Source organism: Thalassophryne amazonica, chromosome 4 (assembly GCF_902500255.1).
Source record: "Thalassophryne amazonica chromosome 4, fThaAma1.1, whole genome shotgun sequence".
NCBI classification, from domain to species: Eukaryota; Metazoa; Chordata; class Actinopteri; order Batrachoidiformes; family Batrachoididae; genus Thalassophryne; species Thalassophryne amazonica.
Genome location: NC_047106.1, coordinates 142396961 through 142420416, shown reverse-complemented (window position 1 = coordinate 142420416; position 23456 = coordinate 142396961). Strand labels below are relative to the sequence as shown.

Genomic DNA, 23456 nt, shown 5'->3' with positions numbered 1-23456 from the left:
CATGACAGTGCTAATAAACCTGATAGTACTAATAAACCTGTTAGCACTAATGACCATGACAGTGCTAATAAACCTAATAGTACTGATGATCATGACAGTACTAATAACCCTGTTAGTACTAATAAACCTGATAGTACTAATAAACCTGTTAGTACTAATGACCATGACAGTGCTAATAAACCTAATAGTACTGATGATCATGACAGTACTAATAACCCTGTTAGTACTAATAAACCTGATAGTACTAATGACCATGACAGTGCTAATAAACCTGATAGTACTAATGATCATGACGGTACTAATAAACCTGATAGTACTAGTGACCATGACAGTGCCAATATACCTGATAGTACGAATGATCATGACAGTGCTAACAAACCTGATAGTACTAATGATCATGACAGTACTAATAAACCTGTTAGTACTAATAAACCTGATAGTACTAATGACCATGACAGTGCGAATAAACCTGATAGTACTGATGATCATGACAGTGCTTATAAACCTGCTATGCCCCCCTACTCAGCTCTCTCTTCACCATGACGGTCCGATACAGCGACCGCATCACTGCAGATGCTGCACTGATCCGTCTATCGATCTCACGCTCCATCCGTCCCTCACTCGTGAAGAAGACCAAACAAGGTTGGGCGAACTCCCATGAACCCTCGAGCACCCGATGGAGCATGTAGAGCTGGTCCAGCTGGTACTAATGATAATAACAGTGCTAATAAACCTGATAGTACTAATGACCATGGCAGTGCTAATAAACCTGATAATACTGATGACCATGGCAGTGCTAATAAACCTGATAGTACTGATGATCACGACAGTACTAATAAACCTGATAGTACTAATGATCATGACAGTGCTAATAAACCTGTTAGTACTAAGAATCCTGGTGGTACTAATGATCATGACAGTATTCATAAACCTGTTAGCACTAAAGATCATGACAGTGCTAATAAACCTGTTTGTGCTAATAATCCTGATGGTACTAATGATCATGACAGTACTAATAAACCTGATAGTACTAATGATCATGACAGTGCTAATAAAACTGTTAGTGCTAATAATCCTGATGGTACTAATGATCATGACAGTACTAATAAACCTGATAGTACTAATGATCATGATGGCATGAATATTTCAATTTAATTTACTTTATTTAGTTTATATAGTGCCAAATCACAACAAAGCTGCCTCAAGGTGCTTCACCAGTGCATCAGATGTCCCACGGCCAGGAAGGAACCCTCCCCCAGGCTGAACCCTCCTTTCCAGCACTCTGGAGTAGACTTTAACAGGGAGGCTGAGTAGTATGATGCCCTTGTCATTGGCACACACTCTCTGGTCCCCTTTTTTAAATACAGGGACCATGTTTAGCTTACTAGCTTTTAGTTGGGGGCTATTAGCTGCTAGCTATTAAAAGCTAGCCATTAGCTGCTAACTGTTAGCTGCTAGCTGTTACTGACGAATGAAGGTTGTTCCTGTTTAGGTTTTTAAAACTGAAATTAAAGACGAGTGGTCGTGTCATTCGTATGTTTGACTGGGAGAAACATGGATACGGAATGGTTTTTGTTACAGTGTGCGAGTCGCTGACCTCAAAAATGATGACGAAGGTGAGTCTGATGGCAAGCAGCTCGTAGTACTCGGGGAGATAATTCCCATTTTCATCTCTGATGCCACGATACCTGTACATGACAACAAAAACTGATCACAACATTGGTGTGACTCATCCTGCCTATGTTGCCATGGTTACAGACATTCTTGTTTGAATGTAAATATACTTGCTTCTAACTACACGTCTGTCTGTGCCTGATGGATCCTTCACGTATGTCTCTACATGTGCTTGGTGTGTTGCGAGTGCACATCCAGAAATGAACGTGATGCATCCCCAAGTTGCCACAGTTGTGATCTTTCGGCCCATTCTTGGATGGGGATGTGGACCCAGACAAAATGTGCCACATTTCGAGCAGATGTTGCACATGGTTGCTTCGGGAAGCTTCTGCCCATCAGGATCTTGCTGTCCCTCCTTCCTCTTCCTCCTCTTCCTGTCAGTGTTGTTTGTATGCATTTTTTTTGAAGACTTCCACTCCTCTGTGGATCACTGATCACCAGCTGGCTTGGTCCCTCGCATACTCTGGTGTGCCCTCTGCTGGAATCATCTGGTGTGCACCCTGGTGGAATCATCTGATGTGCCCCCTGGTGGAATCATCTGATGTACCCTCTGGTAGAATTGTCTGATGTGCTCTCTGGTGGAATCCTCTGGTGTGCCCTCTGGTGGAATCCTCTGATGTGCCCTCTAGTGGAATCGTTTGGTGTGCCCCATGGTGGAATCCTCTGGTGTACCCTCTGATGGAATCCTCTGGTGTGCCCTCTGCTGGAATTTTCTGGTGTGCCACATGGTGGAATCCTTTAGTGTGCCCTCTGGTGTAATCGTCTGGTGTGCCCCATAGTGGAATCCTCTGGTGTGCCATCTGATGGAATCCTCTGGTGTGCACTCTGGTGGAATCCTCTGATGTGCCCTCTGGTGTAATCCTCTGGTGTGTGCCCTGGTGGAATCCTCTGGTGTGCCCTCTGGTGGAATCGTCTGGTGTGCTTCCTGGTGGAATCCTCTGGTGTGCCCTCTGGTGGAATCCTCTGATGTGCCCTCTGATGTAATCCTCTGGTGTGCACCCTGGTGGAATCCTCTGGTGTGCACCCTGGTGGAATCGTCATGTCTGCCTCCTGGTGGAATCCTATGGTGTGACCCCTGGTGGAATCCTCTGATGTGCCCTTTGGTGGAATCCTCTGTGGTGCCCTCTGGTGGAATCCTCTGTGGTGCCCTCTTGTGGAATACTCTGGTTTGCGCCCTGGTGGAATCCTCTGGTGTGTGCCCTGGTGGAATCCTCTGGTGTGCCCCATGGTGGAATTGTCTGATGTGACCCGTGGTGGAATTGTCTGATGTGACCCCTGGTGTAATCCTCTGGCGTGCCTCCTGGTGGAATCCTCTGGGATGCCCTCTGGTGGAATCCTCTGATGTGCCCTCTGATGTAATCCTCTGGTGTGCACCTTGGTGGAATCCTCTGGTGTGCACCCTGGTGGAATCCTCTGGTGTGCCCTCTGGTGGAATCGTCTGGTGTGCCCCATGGTGGAATCCTCTGGTGTGCACTCTGGTGTAATCCTCTGGTGTAATCCTCTGGTGTGTGCCCTGATGGAATTTTCTGGTGTGTGCCCTGATGGAATTGTCTGGTTTGCCCCATGGTGGAATTGTCTGATGTGACCCCTGGTGGAATCCTCTGGTGTGCCCTCTGGTGGAATCCTCTGATGTGCCCTCTGATGTAATCCTCTTGTTTGCCCTCTGGTGTAATCCTCTGGTTTGCGTCCTGGTGTAATCCTCTGGTTTGCGCCCTGATGGAATCCACTGGTGTGTGCCCTGATGGAATTGTCTGGTGTGCCCCATTGTGGAATTGTCTGATGTGACCCCTGGTGTAATGCTCTGGTGTGCCTCCTGGTGGAATCCTCTGGCATGCCCTCCGGTGGAATCCTCTGATATGCCCTCTGATGTAATCCTCTGGTGTGCACCCTGGTGGAATCCTCTGGTGTGCCCTCTGGTGTAATCATCTGGTGTGCCCCATGGTGGAATCCTCTGGTGTGCACTCTGGTGGAATCCTCTGATGTGCCCTCTGGTGTAATCCTCTGGTGTGCACCCTGGTGGAATCCTCTGATGTGCCCTCTGGTGGAATCCTCTGGTGTGTGCCCTGATGGAATCGTCTGGTGTGCCCCATGGTGGAATTGTCTGATGTGACCCCTGGTGTAATCCTCTTGTGTGCCTCCTGGCGCAATCCTCTGGTGTGCCCTCTGGTGGAATCCTATGATGTGCCCTCTGATGTAATCCTTTGGTGTGCACCCTGGTGGAATCCTCTGGTGTGCACCCTGGTGGAATCGTCTTGTCTGCCTCCTGGTGGAATCCTATGGTGTGCCCTCTGGTGGAATCCTCTGGTGTGCCCTCTGGTGGAATCCTCTGGTGTGCACCCTGGTGGAATCATTTGATGTGACCCCTGGTGGAATCCTCTGTTGTGCCCCCTGGTGGAATCGTCAGATGTGCCCTTTGGTGGAATTGTCTGATGTGCCCCTGGTGGAATCATCTGGTGTGCCCTCTGGTGGAATCCTCTGATGTGCCCTCTAGTGGAATCATCTGGTGTGCCCCATGGTGGAATCCTCTGGTGTGCCCCATGGTGGAATCCTCTGGTGTGCCCATGGTGGAATCCTCTGGTGTGCCCATGGTGGAATCCTCTGGTGTACCCTCTGGTGGATTTCTCTGGTGTGCCCTCTGGTGGAATCGTCTGGTCTGCTTCCTGGTGGAATCCTCTGGTGTGCCCTCTGGTGGAATCCTCTGATGTGCCCTCTGATGTAATCCTCTGGTGTGCACCCTGGTGGAATCCTCTGGTGTGCACCCTGGTGGAATCGTCATGTCTGCCTCCTGGTGGAATCCTATGGTGTGACCCCTGGTGGAAACCTCTGATGTGCCCTTTGGTGGAATTGTCTGATGTGCCCCTGGTGGAATCCTCTGGTGTGCCCTCTGGTGGAATCCTCTGGTGTGCCCTCTAGTGGAATCCTCTGTGGTGCCCTCTGGTGTAATCCTCTGGTTTGCGCCCTGGTGTAATCCTCTGGTGTGTGCCCTGGTGGAGTCCTCTGGTGTGTGCCCTGATGGAATTGTCTGGTGTGCCCCATGGTGGAATTGTCCGATGTGACCCCTGGTGTAATCCTCTGGTGTGCCTCCTGGTGGAATCCTCTGGCATGCCCTCTGGTGGAATCCTCTGATGTGCCCTCTGATGTAATCCTCTGGTGTGCACCCTGGTGGAATCCTATGGTGTGACCCTTGGTGGAATCCTCTGATGTGCCCTCTGGTGGAATCCTCTGGTGTGCCCTCAGGTGGAGTCCTCTGATGTGGCCTCTGTTGGAATCGTCTTGTGTGCCCTCTGGTGGAATCCTCTGGTGTGCACCCTGGTGGAATCGTCTGGTGCACCCCATGGTGGAATCCTCTGGTTTTGCCCTGGGGGAATCCTCTGGTGTGCCCTCTGGTGGAATCCTCTGGTGTGCGCCCTGGTGGAATCGTCGGGTTTGCCCCATGTTGGAATCGTATGATGTGACCCCTGGTGGAATCCTCTGATGTGTCCCGTGGTGGAATCCTCTCGTGTGCCCCATGGTGGAATCTTCTGGTGTGCCCCCTGGTGGATTCCTCTGGTGTGCCCCATGGTGGAATCCTCTGGTGTGCTCCCTGGTGGAATCCTCTGGTGTGCCCTGTGGTGGAATTGTCTGATGTGCCCCATGAGATATACTTTATTGATCTCACAGTGGAGAAATTATGTTTACACTTCAGTTACCTCAGACAGCAATTAGTCCACAATTATTACTTGTTTACCGTAATAATGGCACACATCAGAATTAAAGACAGCACATACACATTTGACATTGTTTATGTGCACTAAGTTTGAAGAAGTCCGTTATCCGAATTGAGGCAAGTGGGTGAAGGCCACACAGCAACCCTGAGATGCGCCACCGTCAGCTTTGGGGGAAGAACAGGGGCTGCAGCTAAAACTGCACCGCCCACGCAAAAGGGGAAAGGAGTGACGTGAGCAGACGCCAGAGTGGGGAGTGTTGATGGGGGATAGGAGGGGGGTGGGGGGAGGGAATGGAGCATGCTTCAGTCCTGTGAAAAGCAGTTTATTGTCTTTGTGAGTTGAGATAAGAACCAGCCAAATGATCCCCAGGCTGAATAAATTCCTCTGGAGGAAAACAGTCGGGCAATTTGACCTTCAGGCTTGATAAGCCTGTAATGTTATGGTTTGAGCAGTGAAAAACTCTTTTTAACAGTTCCACTTAAACAACCAAATCCCAATTATGAATTAAGAATATTCACCGGCCTCAGAAATCTTCAGCTTCAACTGCAAGGCACGCACCTGCTCCAAGATGTCATCCAATTTGCGTCTGAGTTCAAGAGTCTGAGAATGCACTGCCTTGCCAACCTTGTTAATCATCACCGACAAGTGAGGGGCCATGGCTCTTGATGCTGCCGTCTTGCCAATTTTCCGGTAGATCAGGGCAGCACATAAACCAAAAAGTACCAGTCCTGCTACCATAAGACCAAAAATGAATAAATCCTGGACGCCCTCAACGGCGCCAAGCATGCAACACGCCAGGAACTCCAGGAGTCGAGAACATAGCCCGCAGGATGCATTCCATCTGGGCAGGTAGGATCTCCCAGTCCTGACCTTCTTGTAGAAAAAATGGTGTCAATAGTGTTCAGAGACCAGGTGATCAATTCCATGATTAATCCAATAGTAGTCCAATAGATCCAGTATCCAATATAATTTGAGGAATTCACAGTCTGGTGAAGTAGGGACTTGAAGGTTAAAGCAGAGAACAGAGATAAGGGAGAGTGGAGGAGATGCGACCACCCTCATCGGAGTCCCAAGATGAAATTTCCGTGGTGGAATCCGAGGGTGTGCCTCGTGGTGGAATCGTCTGATGTGACCCCTGGTGTAATCCTCTGGTGTGCCCTCTGGTGTAATCCTCTGGTAGAATCCTCCAATAAAACACTGAGCATATTGGCATATCTGCATACTGTTACGATGTTCTTAATGCAGCTGGTTGTCTATGTGGTTAAAGGTCAAGTATATTTCTGTCCTTACTGACCTGCAGGCTTTGCCTTGTTGCATGTTGTAATCGGTGGGTGATGTTGCCAGGGTGAAGTTAACGAAACCCTTCAGTGACACGTCTTTGGTGTATCGATAGTAGAGTCGAGGCAGAAAAGAGGACGTGAAGGCGATAAGAAAGGCCTGTGTACACACAGAAAACCATCATTGTGATTTTCAAGGATTTCATCTGCACAGACAGTCCCTCTATCCAAATAGCACGCCTGCACAAACAGCACCTCTGTCCATACAGCATATTTACGCAAACAGTACCTCTGCCCATAAGCACCTCTGCCTAAACAGCACCTCTGCACAGAGAGCACCTCTGCACAAGCATCACCTTTGCCAACACAGCACCTCTCTCCAAACAGGACCTCTGCATGTACAGCACCTCTGCACAAACAGCACAACTGTTAAAACAGCACCTGCGCTAAAACAGCACCTCTGTACAATGGCAACTCTGTCCAAACAGCACCTCTGCACAAACAGCACGTCTGTACAACACCTCTGTAAAAACAGGACCACTGCACAAAAGCACCTATGTCTAAACAGCAACTCTGTCCAAACAGCACGTCTGGACAAACAGCACCTCTGCACAGACAGTATCTCTGTCCAAACAGCACCTCTGTCCAAACAACACCTCTGCATAGACAGCACCTCTGCCCAAACAGCATCTCTGCACAAGCAGCACATTTTTCCAAACAGCATCTCTGCACAAGCAGAACCTCTGTCCAAACAACACCTCTGCACAAACAACACCTCTTCCCAAACAACACCTCTGTCCAAACAACACCTCTGTCCAAACAACACCTCTGCCCAAACAACACCTCTGCACAAACAACACCTCTGCACAAACAACACCTCTGTCCAAACAACACCTCTGTCCAAACAACACCTCTGCACAAACAGCACCTCTGCACAAACAGCACCTCTGCACAGACAGCACCTACTGTAAGTACACACTCACTCCCCACACATCAAGCTCTTGGTTAATGGCACTACCCTGTCCTACAAGTGCGAATATTTTATCTGTCGGATGTCTTGCAGGTCATAGCAGATCTGAAGTTGTAAGAAGTGATGTGAGGTTGGAACCATACATTTGTGGTTAAACTGGAAAACTGCCTGAACACGATCGGTCTTGCTCCTTCAGTCCCATCAGTCACTCAGTTTTCCCACCATTCCCCGATTAGGTCAGAGCAATGGGCCGCTGCTGCAATTACGACTCTCTGACACATCTGATTCAAATAACAGTTACTGTAGGACAAAAGGTTTTCAACCACAAGTGAATTGATTTTAAGATCAATCCACACATTTCTGAATATTTTCTTATGTGTGTCTAAATATTTTTTGTCACTGGAAATTACAAAGTACAACATCCAATTTTTTTCTACAAAACATCCAATTTTTTTCTACTCTTCAGGTTTTTCAGGAAGGATTTCAAATTCAGTTTTCATGTTTGTGAAAATTTGACACAATTGAAATTTTCAACATATGACTTCAGATTCTTTTCTACAAGTTCTTATATCGAGATTATACCAGCGCACCTTTGTCTTTCACTCTCACAGAGTCCTTCATCGTTCACTCTCATAGAGTCCTAGTTGTTGTTCACTCTCACAGAGTCCTAGTCCCGTTCAGTCTCACAGTCCTTGTCGTCATTCACTCTCACAGAGTCCTAGTTGTTGTTCACTCTCACAGAGTCCCAATCGCTGTTCACTCTCACCCAGTCCTACTTGCTGTTCACTCTCACAGAGTCCCAATCGCTGTTCACTCTCACCCAGTCCTAGTTGTTGTTCACTCTCACAGAGTCCTTGTCGTCGTTCACTCTCAGACAGTTGTTGTCGACGTTCACTCTCACCCAGTCCTAGTTGTCGTTCGCTCTCATAGAGTCCTAGTCACCGTTCACTCTGACAGAGTCCTTGTCATCATTCACTCTCAGAGTCATAGTATTTGTTCACTCTCTCAAGTACTTGTCATTGTTCACTCGCACAGAGCCCCTGCCATTTTTCACTCTGAACCAGTCTTAGTCATCGTTCACTCTCACAGAGTCCTAGTTGTTGTTCACTTGCACCCAGTCCTACTTGCCGTTCACTCTCACAGTGTCCTTGTTGCTGTTCACTCTCACAGAGTCCAAGTTGCCGTACACTCTCACAGAGTCCTAGTTGCCGTACACTCTCACAGAGTCCTTGCCATCGTTCAATTCAATTTTTTTCATTTATATAGCGCCTAATCACAACAGAGTTGCCTCAAAGCGCTTCACACAGGTAAGGTCTAACCTTACCAACCCCCAGAGCAATAGTGGTAAGGAAAAACTCCCTCTGAGGAAGAAACCTCAAGCAGACCAGACTCAAAGGGGTTACCCTCTGCTTGGGCCATGATACAAACATAAATTACAGAAATAATTCACAGAACAATTCACGGACGAATATACAAGAAATGCAACTGGCGTACACGAACACAACTCCCATCTCTGGATGGAGCTGCACCTTAAACAGAGAGAAAAAACAGAATCAGGCATCAGAAAGACAAGAAATACTGTATAATTTGTCAGCATTAAACAACAAGAAAAACAGAGAAATACTAAGGTGATCGCCGGCCACTAGCCCTAAATTTCACTAAAAGACCCAGAATTTAGGTAAAGTTGAGGCCGCGGCCTGCTCCGATTACTAATAAAATGAATTAAAAGAGTAAAAAGTGTAAAACAAAACTGTACCAGTATGCTGCCATATGAAAGGGAAAATAAGTGCATCTTAAGTCTGGACTTGAAAGTCACCACAGAATCTGACTGTTTTATTGACGCAGGGAGATCATTCCACAGAACAGGGGCACGATAAGAGAAAGCTCTGTGAACCACAGAAGATCATTCACCACTTTAGTGAGAGCCGTCTCTGTGGAATAATATTTTCTAAAAGCAGACTGCAGCGGCTCAAAGAGATTATTCTCAGTAAGATAGTCTACGAGCTGCCGTGACACCACTTTTTCCAGAATTTTAGAGAAAAATGATGGATTTAATATCGGCAGATAGATTGTCAATACACTAGGGTCAAGATTAGGTTTCTTAAGTAATGGTTTAATCACTGCAGATTTGAAACATTGAACAGATGGAACAGATCCAGAAGTTAAAGAAAGATTAATAATTTCCAGCACAGTCAGCCCAAGAGTGGACCACAGGTCCTTAAACAGTTTTTGTTGGTATAGGATAAAATGAACAGGTTGTGCTTTTTGTTGACATTACAAGTTTTGTCAGCATGCCTAGAGAGGTAATACCTCAGTAGTGGCGCCCACATCAATAGCAGGGTGTAGTGGCTGGATTAAGGCATGCCAGGATATGTTTAGTCTTAGTCTTAGTCTTAGTCAGCTTTATTGTAATTTCTACAATACATCACAGACATATTGAGAACTGAAATACCTGATCTCTGGACTCCCTGACCTCACAAACGAAGGTATTAAAGAAATATAATAACAAAGTATAAGTATAAGTATCAAGTGTAGAAATATAATAACAAAGTATAAGTATCAAGTGTAGAAATGTAAACAAACAAATACTTGTAGTGCAAAGTGGCAGGACAACATTCAGCAGTAATGGATATGTGCAAATTCCATGACCAGAGCAAGAATATATACAGTTGTTGATCATTGTGCAGAGAGTATTGTATGTATAAAGTGCAATATCTTCACAGCAGCTTAGGTTAGGGAGGTTAGGGAATAGACGGGAGTGGAAAGTGAAACAGTCCAGTTTGTGTTTATGTGTGAGTGGAGGGCAACAGGGGGAAAGGGGGCAAAGCAGGGAGGGAGTTGAGTGTCCTGACAGCCTGGTGGAAATAGCTGTCTCTCAGCCGGCTGGTCTTAACCTGATGTCTTCTATTTTCTTCCCAAAGTAATCCAGGAAATCTTGTGCTGTATAGGAGAGTGAACTACAGGTGGTTGTCCATGCAAAAGTGTTGCCACCGTGTCGAACGAAAACTTTGAGTTATGCTTGTTTTTGTTGATCAAATCAGAGTAGTAAGTCCGCTTTGTAGCCAATAATGCATGCTTATAGTCTAAGATAGCATCATGCCACGCAAGGTGAAATACTTCTAATTTTGAACAAAGCCATTTCCGTTCTAGACCTCTTGCTTTATGCTTGAGGTCACGCAGATAATCACTGAACCAAGGTGACTGTGATTTGGGGGAGCGCGGTTTTAACACAGGTGGTGCAATCATGTCGAGTGTCGTTTTGAGCACTGAGTTTAAACTATCCACAATTCTGTCTACTGACTGGGTATTTGTCAAATGTGAAGCTAAGACATCAGGCAGTCTAGCTTCGAGTTAAGTCTTAGTTGAGGAGTTGATGCATCGTTCACTCTCAGAGTTCTAGTTGTTGTTCATTCACACAGAGTTCTAGTCGTCATTCACTCTCACAGAGTACTCACTGTCAGTCACTCTCACAGAGTCTTACATTGGTCAGGACGGCCATGTGTGTGATGAACTGTAGGATAGGAAACCAGATTCCGATGTCCTGAGCACGCTCCACCACTGGGCGCCGATACTCGGCAACAAACTTCTGAGCATCCAAACGAATCTCTATCCAGTTATTAACGAGGGCAAAGAGAGGTGCGAGTGGACACGCAGCCACAAAGATGGTGATGAATCCAAACTGCAGAACTGAGGAGAACAAAACACTTAAGTGATTCCACACTGTCCCTGATCTGTATTGTCTCCTCACAATGACTACTACAGCCAAGATGAGGTAACTTACCCATCTCCAGGTACTCGCTGAGGAGTCCCTCACACAGCAGCAGTTGGTAGTCCAGCTCCCATGGTGCAGCAACGTGCTCCTCTTCCTCCTCTTCTTCCTCGTCCTTCACGTCCTTCAGGCGAGGACTCATGTTCCTCTTTTGCCACCACGCCTCCAGTTTTCTGACAAGCAAACACTTCAAATACATCTGAATGTCCACTTTCAGGAACCTTTCCATGGATGAAGAAATATTTTGGCTCCTGAACAGTGGTGGGCACAGATAACCAAAAAATGAACTTCGATAACAGATAATCAGATAACTGAAAAGTTATCTTTGATAAAGCTAAAACGATAAACTACCCAAAAATGTAGCGGAAGTTACAGATAACCAATAACCGATAAATTCCAGTATTGTCTCCGGTACACTTGCAACTACTAACAAGCTGATTTTGAGTTTTAACACCACGATCGCTTTTGGAAGCATCAAAAGCGACAGCAGACCCAAACAATGAGTCAGCACTTCTGTCTTTGAGCATCCTGCCCCCTGCTGCAAGCACCACTTTACTACATGGCTTCCAGCACAGAAGCAACTGAGAGGAGCCACAAAGCTCAACTCTCTACTCAATCACAATGCTGCCGTCAGGTGGAGGTCTTGGAAAATAAAGCAGTGCTGAGTTATGGTTTGGTGTATAACATATATCTTTTAATGTTGAATAATGCACTAATTCTGAAGTTTTGTAACAAACACAGACAGATGGCATTCTGGGTAAAATGTGTCTCCGCTAACACTGATTGGTTGATTCATTCTATGTAAACCAACACTTTAATGTGAGGTGTGTCGTGTGTTGGTGTTTACAGATAAATGTGCTTTTGTAAAATATGCCATTTTTTATTTGTAAAAAAAAAAAAGGCATTTTCAAAAAAAAAAAGCCAAGTTGTAATTAGATAACCATCTGATATAACTGGTGTCAAAATAAACAGTTTTGGCCCTTTTTCAGCTGATTTTTCATTCATGCGAGAATTTTTTGGATCGCACCAAGTTTCAGGTTAATCGCGCATCCTGAATCGTTTAGTATACATGGAGTAACGAGCTGCGTTTATCATTTCACGACCACCTCCTGATTGGCGATCGTATGGTCAGATGAAAATCAAACCTGTTTGATATTCTGTTTGGCCATCATGAGGGTATCCTGCTGCTGAAGCGCGACAAGCGTCCAACCTCTCGCACTGTGCCTGTGCAAACACCGCAGACCTGTCTTGTAATGTTTTTTTTTAAACTTTGATGTCTCCCATCGAGAGTTTTTGTAAATTAAGTTAGAAAAAAAAGCTTCTGTTTACGTTTTGCTTCTGGAAATACGAAATGTGTGTGAGAACATAAATCGTGCACTCTGAACTTTTACACCGTGCGGTTCTGTGGTACAGTTTGAGCTGGAACCGAGTACAGTGATTGAAAATATTAGCCCAGCTGTCATGAACACTACTGGCCAGTAGATGGCAGTAGAGACCTTGAAAACTTGCAAACACAAAATTCCAGATAATCTGTGTTGCTACTTGCTACGTTTAAGATGCCTGGAATTTAATAAACGCAAAGACAATAACAATGTCTATAAACCCACAGAATATATTCACAAGAGTTTTAAGCACTAGAGTTTAATGCTGTTGTCCGTGGAGCCTGATCAGAGTGTCTCAAATGCATTTCTCATGTCGTGAACGTACTGAGATTACCCTATCCTACCCATAATGCACCTGGACACAGCATGTCCACACTAAAACCTTAAAAATTAGCGCATTACTTTAAAACTAAAACATATATCATATTTTCACTTTATAAAACTTCAGACGTGACGTCAATTTAAATAACTTGTCCGAAATAAGTTTGGTTAAAATTTGAACCATAAGTTAAAAATGTATGCCTCTGGATGACTTGGGTGATATTGCCCTCGTATCAGTATGGGGTTAAAAGAAATGAGGTTTTTTTTGTGACCAGTTCTCCTTTGCCTGCAGAGGATAGAGCAGTTTCTTCTAGAAGCAGCTCTCCTCTTTTTGCAGAGGGTAGAACTAATACATCTGTTCACCTTTGTTTACCACGTTAACGGTCTAAAAATTATCAGACAAAAATTTATCGTAAGATAATTAGTCCGATAATGGTTTTCAAAGTTATATGAAAAGATAATCCGGCAATGAAAACTTTATCTTCGATAATTATCGGTTATTGGATTATCGGAACTGTGCCCACCACTGCTCCTGAACCACTTTTAGTTCCTGCTTGGGTGTGTTTACTATCTGACATCAACACCTGGGTCAATCAAAGTTGATCAATCAGATACAAGCTTTGCTTAGATTGTTCCCATCTGTACATTCTGTTCACCTCACTTTGAGTATACTGTACTCTATCCTGACCTGTCCTGGACAGGATCTGTGTGGAGTTCTGCACTGAACTCTGACATGCTGTGTTGCCGTTCTCCATCTGCCTGGGACACCCCTGTGCAGATGTGGGGGTCTGATCTCTGAGGCACCTGTAGGCTGGATCATGCTCTGAGATATGGGCTCCATGGATGAAGAATTTGAACTGATGTTCCTTCACAGTGTGAGTGTTTTGTCCAAACACTGTGATTCATCATTCAGCTTCTCAAGTGCTGCAACCAGAACATGGCCTAATGCCACAACAATCATGACCTCTTTTATACACTCAGAGTCAGATATGGGGACTCGAGTTGAACTTAAATCACACAAACAGTGACTTGTGCTCGAGCTGAAAGACATGACTTAGACTTGAGTTTCGGGACTCGTGAACAGCATTGGCACACGGACTCCTTCGATTCAAAACAGACTGACTTCCATCAGTTTATAACTGCTCTCTGTCGGCTTCGTCCGCGGCAGCAGAAGCTGAAGCTTGGTATTTGAAGCATGTATTAGTTGATTCTGTCTCTAATGAAGCATTGCTTTATTTTTCTTCACGTACAGCACAGAGAAAAGCCACAGAGTGGAGTCGGATCAGTTTTGTTTAATTGTTGAAGCCATAAAGCCGTTAAATGCTTCATTACGAATCGTCTGCTCTGTTTGGTGGCGCTACAAATTCTGAGTATCATGTTCCTGCATGTGGAGGCAGTTTTAGCATCAGTTTCATGAAAAGGCTCCGGTGCTGTCTAAGCCGGTGATGCAGACACGCAGGGCTGAAAATTAAAATGTAATCCAAATGTGTCAGTGAAAAACACCACCGCTGGTTCTGGGAGCAGAGCTAATAATAATAATAATAATAATAATGACATTTATTGTCATTGTACAGAGATGAACACATACAACGAAATGTGTCTGTCCTTCCTTGAGCTGAAACAGGAGGAGCCATTAGCCAATAAGAGTGCATCTTTACATCATATTCTCAATTCTGACATTTCATGGTCCTTTGGAGCCGGATGCCAATAGACCTGAGGATTGTCAGCCCGTGGGGGAAGACCATGGCCACGGCGTTAAATACCCTTTCGGGGGCAGACTCCTCCATGATGGGTCGGCGCTCCTCAGGGTGAAGGCATTCAAATTTCAGTGACAGCGCTTGACCACGGGTGAGAACTGTTTTTCTTAAGTGCACGAATGGCGTGTGGGTGGGAGTCACCGTGGAGAAAAAACCACGGAATATCTGTAGGGTTGTCTCTTGACTAAAACACTGCAAAGTGTAAGGTGTGAGGTAAAAGTCAGGCAGTAAGGTGTTAATTCTAAGCCGTGTGCTCGCGCTCCATTCCCACTGTGTCAGACACCTGATGCGGGTTGTCAGCTCCATGTTGAGTGGTTACAGTTACACTGGGAGGAACAATAACAAACAAGAGACAACTCAGACCACTTTCGGGTCTGGAACAGCACGTAAAAACTGTACAGTGTCGGGTCGGTAAAACCTTCGGTGGGCGGGCCGTAAAATTCTGGGCTAAATCGTTTCCTTAATATTGTCCACGGGCAATATTAAAAACAGTTGGCACAGAGCAGTGATAACAGCGGAGTTAAAACGTGATAACAGCTGAAGTGCGGCAGTGTGAATGTGTTTTTATGAATGTGTTTTTATGAATGAGACTGTGCACAACTGAATCGCGGGGGGCCTGGAAGCCACCTGACTGTGAAGTAATCTGTGGACATTCTATACGCACCACGCCTGTTTGCAAGCCCACAAGCCTGTGAAAGAAGCCTTAAGCAAGGTCTCCCACCTCTCAGAGGTCGAAGTGGTGACACTTTTCAGGCTGATCGGTGACCAAACAGTGAAAAAAGAACAACAACCCGTTCGTTAGATCTCCCTATGAGATAACCCCACGAACAGCTAAAATGGGTAATTGTTGTTGTTATTGTTTCCACAGCAAACATGACACACAGCCACAGTCTAATGATTTTAGGCACATGGAGACAAAATATCCAGCATCGCCTGAACACCTAAAAATGTGGTGAGAGACAGTTAACTTCTCGGGTAAATTACAGTTAAACTCCACAACAAAATTGGTTGATATTATAAAAGTGAACACGAATGATTTTACAGAAAGGCAAGAGAGACGTGGAGTGGAGAATACATCAGATTATGCTATTGCACCAGCCACAGCAGCTTTTAAAGCTAAACCAGTCATAATGATGTGTGAGGAAGAAGTGTATTTTGTAGGAAAGGGCAAAGGTCAGCGCTGCCCTTTTCAGTATAGCAGAAACAGGGAGAAATTGGGTTTATTGTTTGGATTTGGTGAAATTATACATGCAAATAACACCCAGCTCAGAGACTGGCCTTACGCCATTTGAAATTTTGTACGGCAGCCCCGATAGGTTACCAGACTTACAGACAATAGCAGGGCCTGATAATGAAGATGAGGGATTAGTCGATTATATGAGACGAGTGTTGTCTCATAAGAATGTCATACACTCTAACACGATACCAGACTCTCCTGTTTCTGTGCAGGACCCGACAGTATTGGCCCAAATGTTTAATGAATACTTCCTAAACAGTGTGAAAGATATAACAAAGCTTTTTGCCCCCGTATTTCTGCTTTGAAATGTTCAAAGGCCAAGGATACATCTGACTGAGACACCGACTTCCTAAAAACATATTCTAACGCACTGATAAAACCAATCACTCTTCTTGTTAATCAAAAAAACAATGTTTTGAATGTAACCTGTGTTTGTTTCTACTCCCTGTTCCCTGTCTCTCTGTTGTCTCCTGCATTTGGTGTCCTCCATGTTCTATCATCTCTCTGCTTTCTCCTGCATTTGTTTGTACTCCATGTTCTCTCATCTCTCTGTTCTGTCCTGCATTTGTTTGTCCTCCCTGTTCTCTCATCTCTCTGTTGTCTCCTGAATTTGTTTCTCCTTCCTGTTCGTCATCTCTCTGTTGTCTCCTGAATTTGTTTCTCCTTCCTGTTCGTCATCTCTCTGTTGTCTCCTGAATTTATTTTTCCTCCCTGTTCCCCATCTCTCTGTTGTCTCCTGCATTTGGTTATCCTCCCTGTTCTGTCATCTCTCTGTTGTCTCCTACATTTGTTTGTCCTCCCTGTTCTCTCATCTCTCTGTTGTCTCCTGAATTTATTTCTCCTTCCTGTTCCCCATCTCTCTTTTGTCTCCTGCATTTGTTTCTCCGTGTTCCTCATCTCTCTTCTTTCTCCTGCATTTGGTTATCCTCCCTGTTCTCTCATCTCTCTGTTGTAACCTGTGTTTGTTTCTACTCCCTGTTCCCTGTCTCTCTGTTGTCTCCTGCATTTGTTTCTCCTCCCTGTTCCTCATCGCTCTGCTTTCTCCTGCATTTGGTTGAACTCCTTGTTCTCTCATCTCACTGTTGTCTCCTGCATTTGTTTGTCCTCCCTGTCCTCTCATCTCTTTGTTGTCTCCTGCATTTGTTTGTCCTTCATGTTCTCTCATCTCTCTGTTGTCTCCTACATTTGTTTCTCCTCCCTGTTCCCCATGTCTCTGTTGTTTCCTACATTGGTTTCACCTCCCTGTTCTCTCATCTCTCTGTTGTCTCCTACATTTGTTTTGCCTCCCTGTTCCCCATGTCTCTGTTGTCTCCTACATTGGTTTCTCCTCCCTGTTCTCTCATCTCTCTGTTGTCTCCTACATTTGTTTCTCCTCCCTGTTCCCCGTGTCTCTGTTGTCTCCTGCATTTGTTTCTCCTCCCTGTTCTAGACAACCCGCAGGCCCTCCGAGAGGCGGGGTGAAAGATGGGCCTAATCAGACGGATAACAACGGTAACGACAGGAACGGAAAAGGACAGCGAGAAGACTCTAAGGATATGTGGGTGTGGTTGGGAGAAGGTTACCTCAGTAAGAGGCCTCCGAATCCACCAGGGGAGAACGAAGTGTGGAGGGAATACCCCACAGCAACCTTGCGCTGCGAAAGCAGATCAGACAAAAGGGACCAAAGGCCGGGAGGCAAACCACAGTGCCGTTGGTCTCATCGTTGCTGGGGAAGGACAGGCAGAGGCAGAGGAAAGCCCAATGGAAGAGGAAGGTCAGCACTGCAGGCACCAGGGAGACCCATGTAACCCTTGCGAAAAGGCAAAGCCAAGAGGCACAGAGGAAAATGCTCTAGCCAGGAGGGATAAGTTCAAGTGGCCGAAATCCAGCGAGTCAGAAGTATGGCGGATACTGGACATGGACCTCAGCCAGGTGCTACGGTCCCTGCAGGGTAGTGTGGAATCCAGGCTTAACATGTTTGGAGAAATTCTCTACCATGAATGCAAAGACAGATGTGGAGTAATTACCAGCAAGAAGCCCACCTTACCAAGGCAGAATGGGAGACGAGAGAGAGATAGAGCAGCTCATTCAGGAGTGGCGGCAGCTCCGTAAGTGCTGGAGGAAGGCAGACCAGACTGAGAGAGAAAGTCTAAAAGGCCTATGGAATGACATCAGACAGAGACTAGCCCACCTGCAGAGGGCAGAAAGGATCAGAAGGAGGAGAAAGAGGAAGGAGAAGGAGCGAGCAAACTTCTTCAAGAACCCTTTCAAGTTTGCTAGGCAGCTGCTGGAGGAGGCAAAGTCCGGGACATTGGAGGTCTCTAGAGAGGAGCTGGAGAAGTACATCAGGAGTCAGTATAGTGACCCAGCAAGGAATGAGCCCCTAAGCCCACCAGGCTACCCACCATCAGTTAAGTTCAACATCCTCCCCCCGAAGCTGAGTGAGGTCCAAGAGGCAGTAAGAAAGGCTAGGTCAGCATCAGCCCCTGGTCCCAATGGGGTACACTACAAACTGTTTAAGAAGTGCCAGACAGTGCTGAAACAGTTATGGAGTCTTATGCGAGCCACATGGAACAAGCTGACTGTCCCTGAGACATGGAGGAGAGCCCTTGCAGTCTTTATCCCTAAGGAGAAGGACTCAAGAAACATTGGCCAGTTCCGAAGCATTGCTTTGCTCAACGTCGAAGGAAAGATATTCTTCTCCATCTTAGCACGTCGAATGATCAACTACTTTCTCGAAAACGGATACGTCAACACCAGCTGCCAGAATGCGGGCATCCCCGGCTACCCAAGGTGCGTGGAGCACTCGTCTGTAATCTGGGAGCAAATCCAATGAGTCAAGCGTGAAAGAACTGACCTGCATGTTGTGTGGCTAGATGTAGCAAACGCATAAGGCTCAATTCCCCACCAGCTCATTGACTATGCCACAGAGTTTTTCCACATGCCAGACAGCATAAGGACCATCATTAAAAGCTACTTCAATGACCTGCAGGTGGCCTTCTTCCTCCAGAGTTTTACAACCGGGTGGCAGAAACTGGAAGTAGGCATCGCAATGGGGTGCTCAGTATCTCCCATCCTCTTCGTGGCTGCATTTGAAGTCATTCTCATCGGGGCAAGGCAGATGGTAGGAGGATCCAGATTGCCATCAGGCGAGGAACTTCCTCCTCTGAGAGCCTTCATGGATGACATCACCAGCCTCCTGCCAACAGCACCATGTACATCAAGGCTGCTGAAGAGAGTGGACGAGCTGATGTCCTGGGCCAGAATGAAAATCAAACCGGCTAAATCCCGAAGCCTCTCTCTCTGAAAGGGGGTGAGAAATGATCGCACCATCTTTTCCATCGGTGGGGAAGAGATTCCCGTGCTTGCTGACCATCCCATAAAAAGCCTGGGGAGATACTATACATCAGAGCAAGCTGTGGTGAAGCAGCTGTTAGATGGCCTCTTAAAAATCGACCAAAGCTCCCGGGAAAACTCAAGATCTGGTGTTATCATATCACACTGTACAACAGGATTCTCTCATCTCTCTGTATTCTCCTGCATTTATTTGTCCTCCCTGTTCTCTCATCTCTCTGTTTTCTCCTGCATTTGGTTGAACTCCTTGTTCTCTCATCTCACTGTTGTTGCCTGCATTGGTTTCTCCTCCTTGTTCCCTGTCTCTCTGTGTCTCCTGCATTTATTTGTCCTCCCTGTTCTCTCTGTTGTCTCCTACATTTGTTTCTACTCCCTGTGCCCCATCTCTTTGTTGTCTCCTGCATTTGTCTGTCCTCCCTGTTCTCTCATCTCTCTATTGTCTCCTGCATTTGTTTGTCCTCCCTGTTCCCCATCTCTCTGTTGTCTCCAGCAATTGTTTGCCCTCCCTGTCCTCTCATCTCTCTGTTGTCTACTGCATTTGTTTCTCCTCCCTGTTCTTTCATCTCTCTGTTGTCTCCTGCATTTGTTTGTCGTCCCTGTTCTCTCATCTCTCTATGGTCTCCTACATTTGTTTCTCCTCCTTGTTCTCTCATCTCTCTGTTGTCTCCTACATTTGTTTGTCCTCCCTGTTCTTTCATCTCTCTGTTGTCTCCTGCATTTGTTTGTCATCCCTGTTCTCTCATCTCTCTATGGTCTCCTACATTTGTTTCTCCTCCTTGTTCTCTCATCTCTCTGTTGTCTCCTACATTTGTTTGTCCTCCCTGTTCTCTCATCTCTCTGTTGTCTCCTACATTTGTTTATCCTCTCTGTTCTCTCATCTCTCTGTTGTCTCCTACATTTGTTTGTCCTCTCTGTTCTCTCATCTCTCTGTTGTCTCCTGCATTTGTTTGTCCTCTCTGTTCTCTCATCTCTGTTATTCTGCATTTGTTTCTCCTCTCTGTTCTCTCATCTCATTATCTCCTGCATTTGTTTGTCCTCCTTGTTCTCTCATCTCTCTGTTGTCTCCTGCATTTGATTCTACTCCCTGTTCCCCATCTCTCTGTTGTCTCCTGGGTTTGTTTCTCCACCCTGTTCCCCATCTCTCTGTTGTCTCCTGCATTTGTTTCTCCTCCCTGTTGTCTCATCAATTTGTTTTCTCCTGCATTTGTTTCTCCTCCCTGTTCTCTCATCAATTTGTTTTCTCCTGCATTTGTTTCTCCCGCCTGTTCTCTCATCTCTCTGTTGTCTCCTGCATTTGTTTGTGATCCTTGTTCTCTCATCTCTCTGTTGTGTCCTGCGTTTGTTTCTACTCCCTGTTCCCCATCTCTCTGTTGTCTCCTGCATTTCTTTCTCCTCCCTGTTCCCCATCTCTCTCTTGTCTCCTGGGTTTGATTCTCCTCCCTGTTCCCTGTCTCTCTGTTGTCTCCTGCATTTGTTTCTACTCCCTGTTCCTTGTCTCTCTGTTGTCTCCTGTGTTTGTATTCTGGCTTCATGGTCTGCTCAGTACATGCTGAGTGTAGTCTTACGGGCTAAAGAACTCCTGGATGTTGTTGATCAGCTGTTTTCCCACCATGATGACCAGCAGCTCCTGAGCCAGTTCTATGAGACATCCACCTGCACCACACTGTCACATGCAAACATACACAACAGGAAGAACACAACGTGGTGGTCAATTTTCATTTTCAGGCCTCTTCCACTCAGTGCCAAACCTGACTGAATAATGTGGACTCCTCATCGGACACTCTAGTTCCTGTAAGACCACATTAGCACCACCAGCCTTCACTCATTGTTTACTTGGAACCAGACTACCTGATACAAAATTCTGATATCACAAGGACAGTCAGTGGGCACAGGAACCATGACACTGTGCCCACGTAAGCTCTAACAACATTCAGGTCATAACGACCAACAGGTCGTTAGGTACTGATTTAGGTACAGTAGTGTTCAGAATAATAGTAGTGCTATGTGACTAAAAAGATTAATCCAGGTTTTGAGTATATTTCTTATTGTTACATGGGATACAAGGTAACAGTAGATTCAGTAGATTCTCACAAATCCAGCAAGACCAAGCATTCATGATATGCACACTCTTAAGGCTATGAAATTGGACTATTAGTAAAAAAAAAGTAGAAAAGGGGGTGTTTACAATAATAGTAGTGTGGCATTCAGTCAGTGAGTTTGTCAATTTTGTGGAACAAACAAGTGTGAATCAGGTGTCCCCTATTTAAGGATGAAGCCAGCACCTGTTGAACATGCTTTTCTCTTTGAAAGCCTGAGGAAAATGGGACGTTCAAGACATTGTTCAGAAGAACAGCATAGCTTGAATAAAAGTTGATTGGAGAGGGGAAAACTTATATGCAGGTGCAAAAAATTATAGGCTGTTCATCTATAATGATCTCCAATGCTTTAAAATGGACAAAAAAACCAGAGACGCATGGAAGAAAATGGAAAACAACCATCAAAATGGATAGAAGAATAACCAGAATGGCAAAGGCTCACCCATTGATCAGCTCCAGGATGATCAAAGACAGTCTGGAGTTACCTGTAAGTGCTGTGACAGTTAGAAGACGCCTGTGTGAAGCTAATTTATTTGCAAGAATCCCCCGCAAAGTCCCTCTGTTAAATAAAAGACATGTGCAGAAGAGGTTACAATTTGCCAAAGAACACATCAACTGGCCTAAAGAGAAATGGAGGAATATTTTGTGGACTGATGAGAGTAAAACCTTTTGGGTCCAAGGGGCACAGACAGTTTGTGAGATGACCCCCAAACTCTGAATTCAAACCACAGTTCACAGTGAAGACAGTGAAGCATGGTGGTGCAAGTATCATGATATGGGCATGTTTCTCCTACTATGGTGTTGGGCCTATATATCGCATACCAGGTATCATGGATCAGTTTGGATATGTCAAAATACTTGAAGAGGTCATGTTGCCTTATGCTGAAGAGGACATGCCCTTGAAATGGGTGTTTCAACAAGACAATGACCCCAAGCACACTAGTAAATGAGCAAAATCTTGGTTCCAAACCAACAAAATTAATGCCTCGCAGATGAGAAGAAATCATGAAAAACTGTGGTTATACAACTAAATACTAGTTTAGTGATTCACAGGATTGCTAAAAAAGCAGTTTGAACATAATAGTTTTGAGTTTGTAGCATCAACAGCAGATGCTACTATTATTGTGAACACCCCCTTTTCTACTTTTTTTTACTAATAGCCCAATTTCATAGCCTTAAGAGTGTGCATATCATGAATGCTTGGTCTTGTTGGATTTGGGAGAATCTACTGAATCTACTGGTACCTTGTTTCCCATGTAACAATAAGAAATATACTCAAAACCTGGATTAATCTTTTAAGTCACATAGCACTACTATTATTCTGAATACTACTGTACCTCACGTGTCAATGTTGTAAAGTCAAATGTAATGTTATGCAAAAACACTGCACAGTTGACTGATCTGATAAATAAGATCGCAGCCATTGAAGTACACAACCAGAAATTATTATTAAAGAGTTTCCAGAAGAGTTTATGATGAGTAAAGAGAGTAGCGGAATCACACTACATCGTACACTTTTTACTTCCGCCTCAGATCACAAAGAAGTGGCAGTGCTCTTTCTACAAGTTTTGGACCCAGACAGTTCTCACTCAACATCTTTAACAGGGACTCTTGCTCATTTCTAACCATTTGAACAGCAAAACATTTTTTATGGTTTTTAAAATCTCCACCGTCACTTTCCTCAGCCCTTGAGGGGAATTTTTGAGAGCCATTGTGGCATTAACCCTCTAAAAATTCTCCAAGGTTTCATCGTTATGCGAGCTGTGAGCATGATGCAAAGAAATAGTGTGGGAAATGACTGCTGCACATGAGGACATGACATGATGACCTGAGGAGCAGAAGGTCACTTCACACTATTCATTGCACCACTTTATACTGTGTCTTCTGCCCTCCTCTGGACTGTTTTCCTTTGCTCAGCTGGGAGTAGAAGATT

General features: G+C 45.3%; 1 protein-coding gene across 1 annotated transcript in view; it reads right to left on the bottom strand.

Moving 5' to 3' along the window:
- ano7 (anoctamin 7) overlaps positions 1-23456 on the bottom strand; it is a 255141-nt gene that overhangs the window by 27332 nt on the left and 204353 nt on the right. The window contains exons 18-22 of the mRNA XM_034168698.1: positions 20993-21090; positions 11410-11570; positions 11110-11315; positions 6676-6818; positions 1598-1688 (exon numbers count right to left, since the gene is read on the bottom strand). Of these exons, the coding sequence (XP_034024589.1) occupies positions 1598-1688; positions 6676-6818; positions 11110-11315; positions 11410-11570; positions 20993-21090 (699 nt within the window). The remainder of the gene's footprint in view (positions 1-1597; positions 1689-6675; positions 6819-11109; positions 11316-11409; positions 11571-20992; positions 21091-23456) is intronic.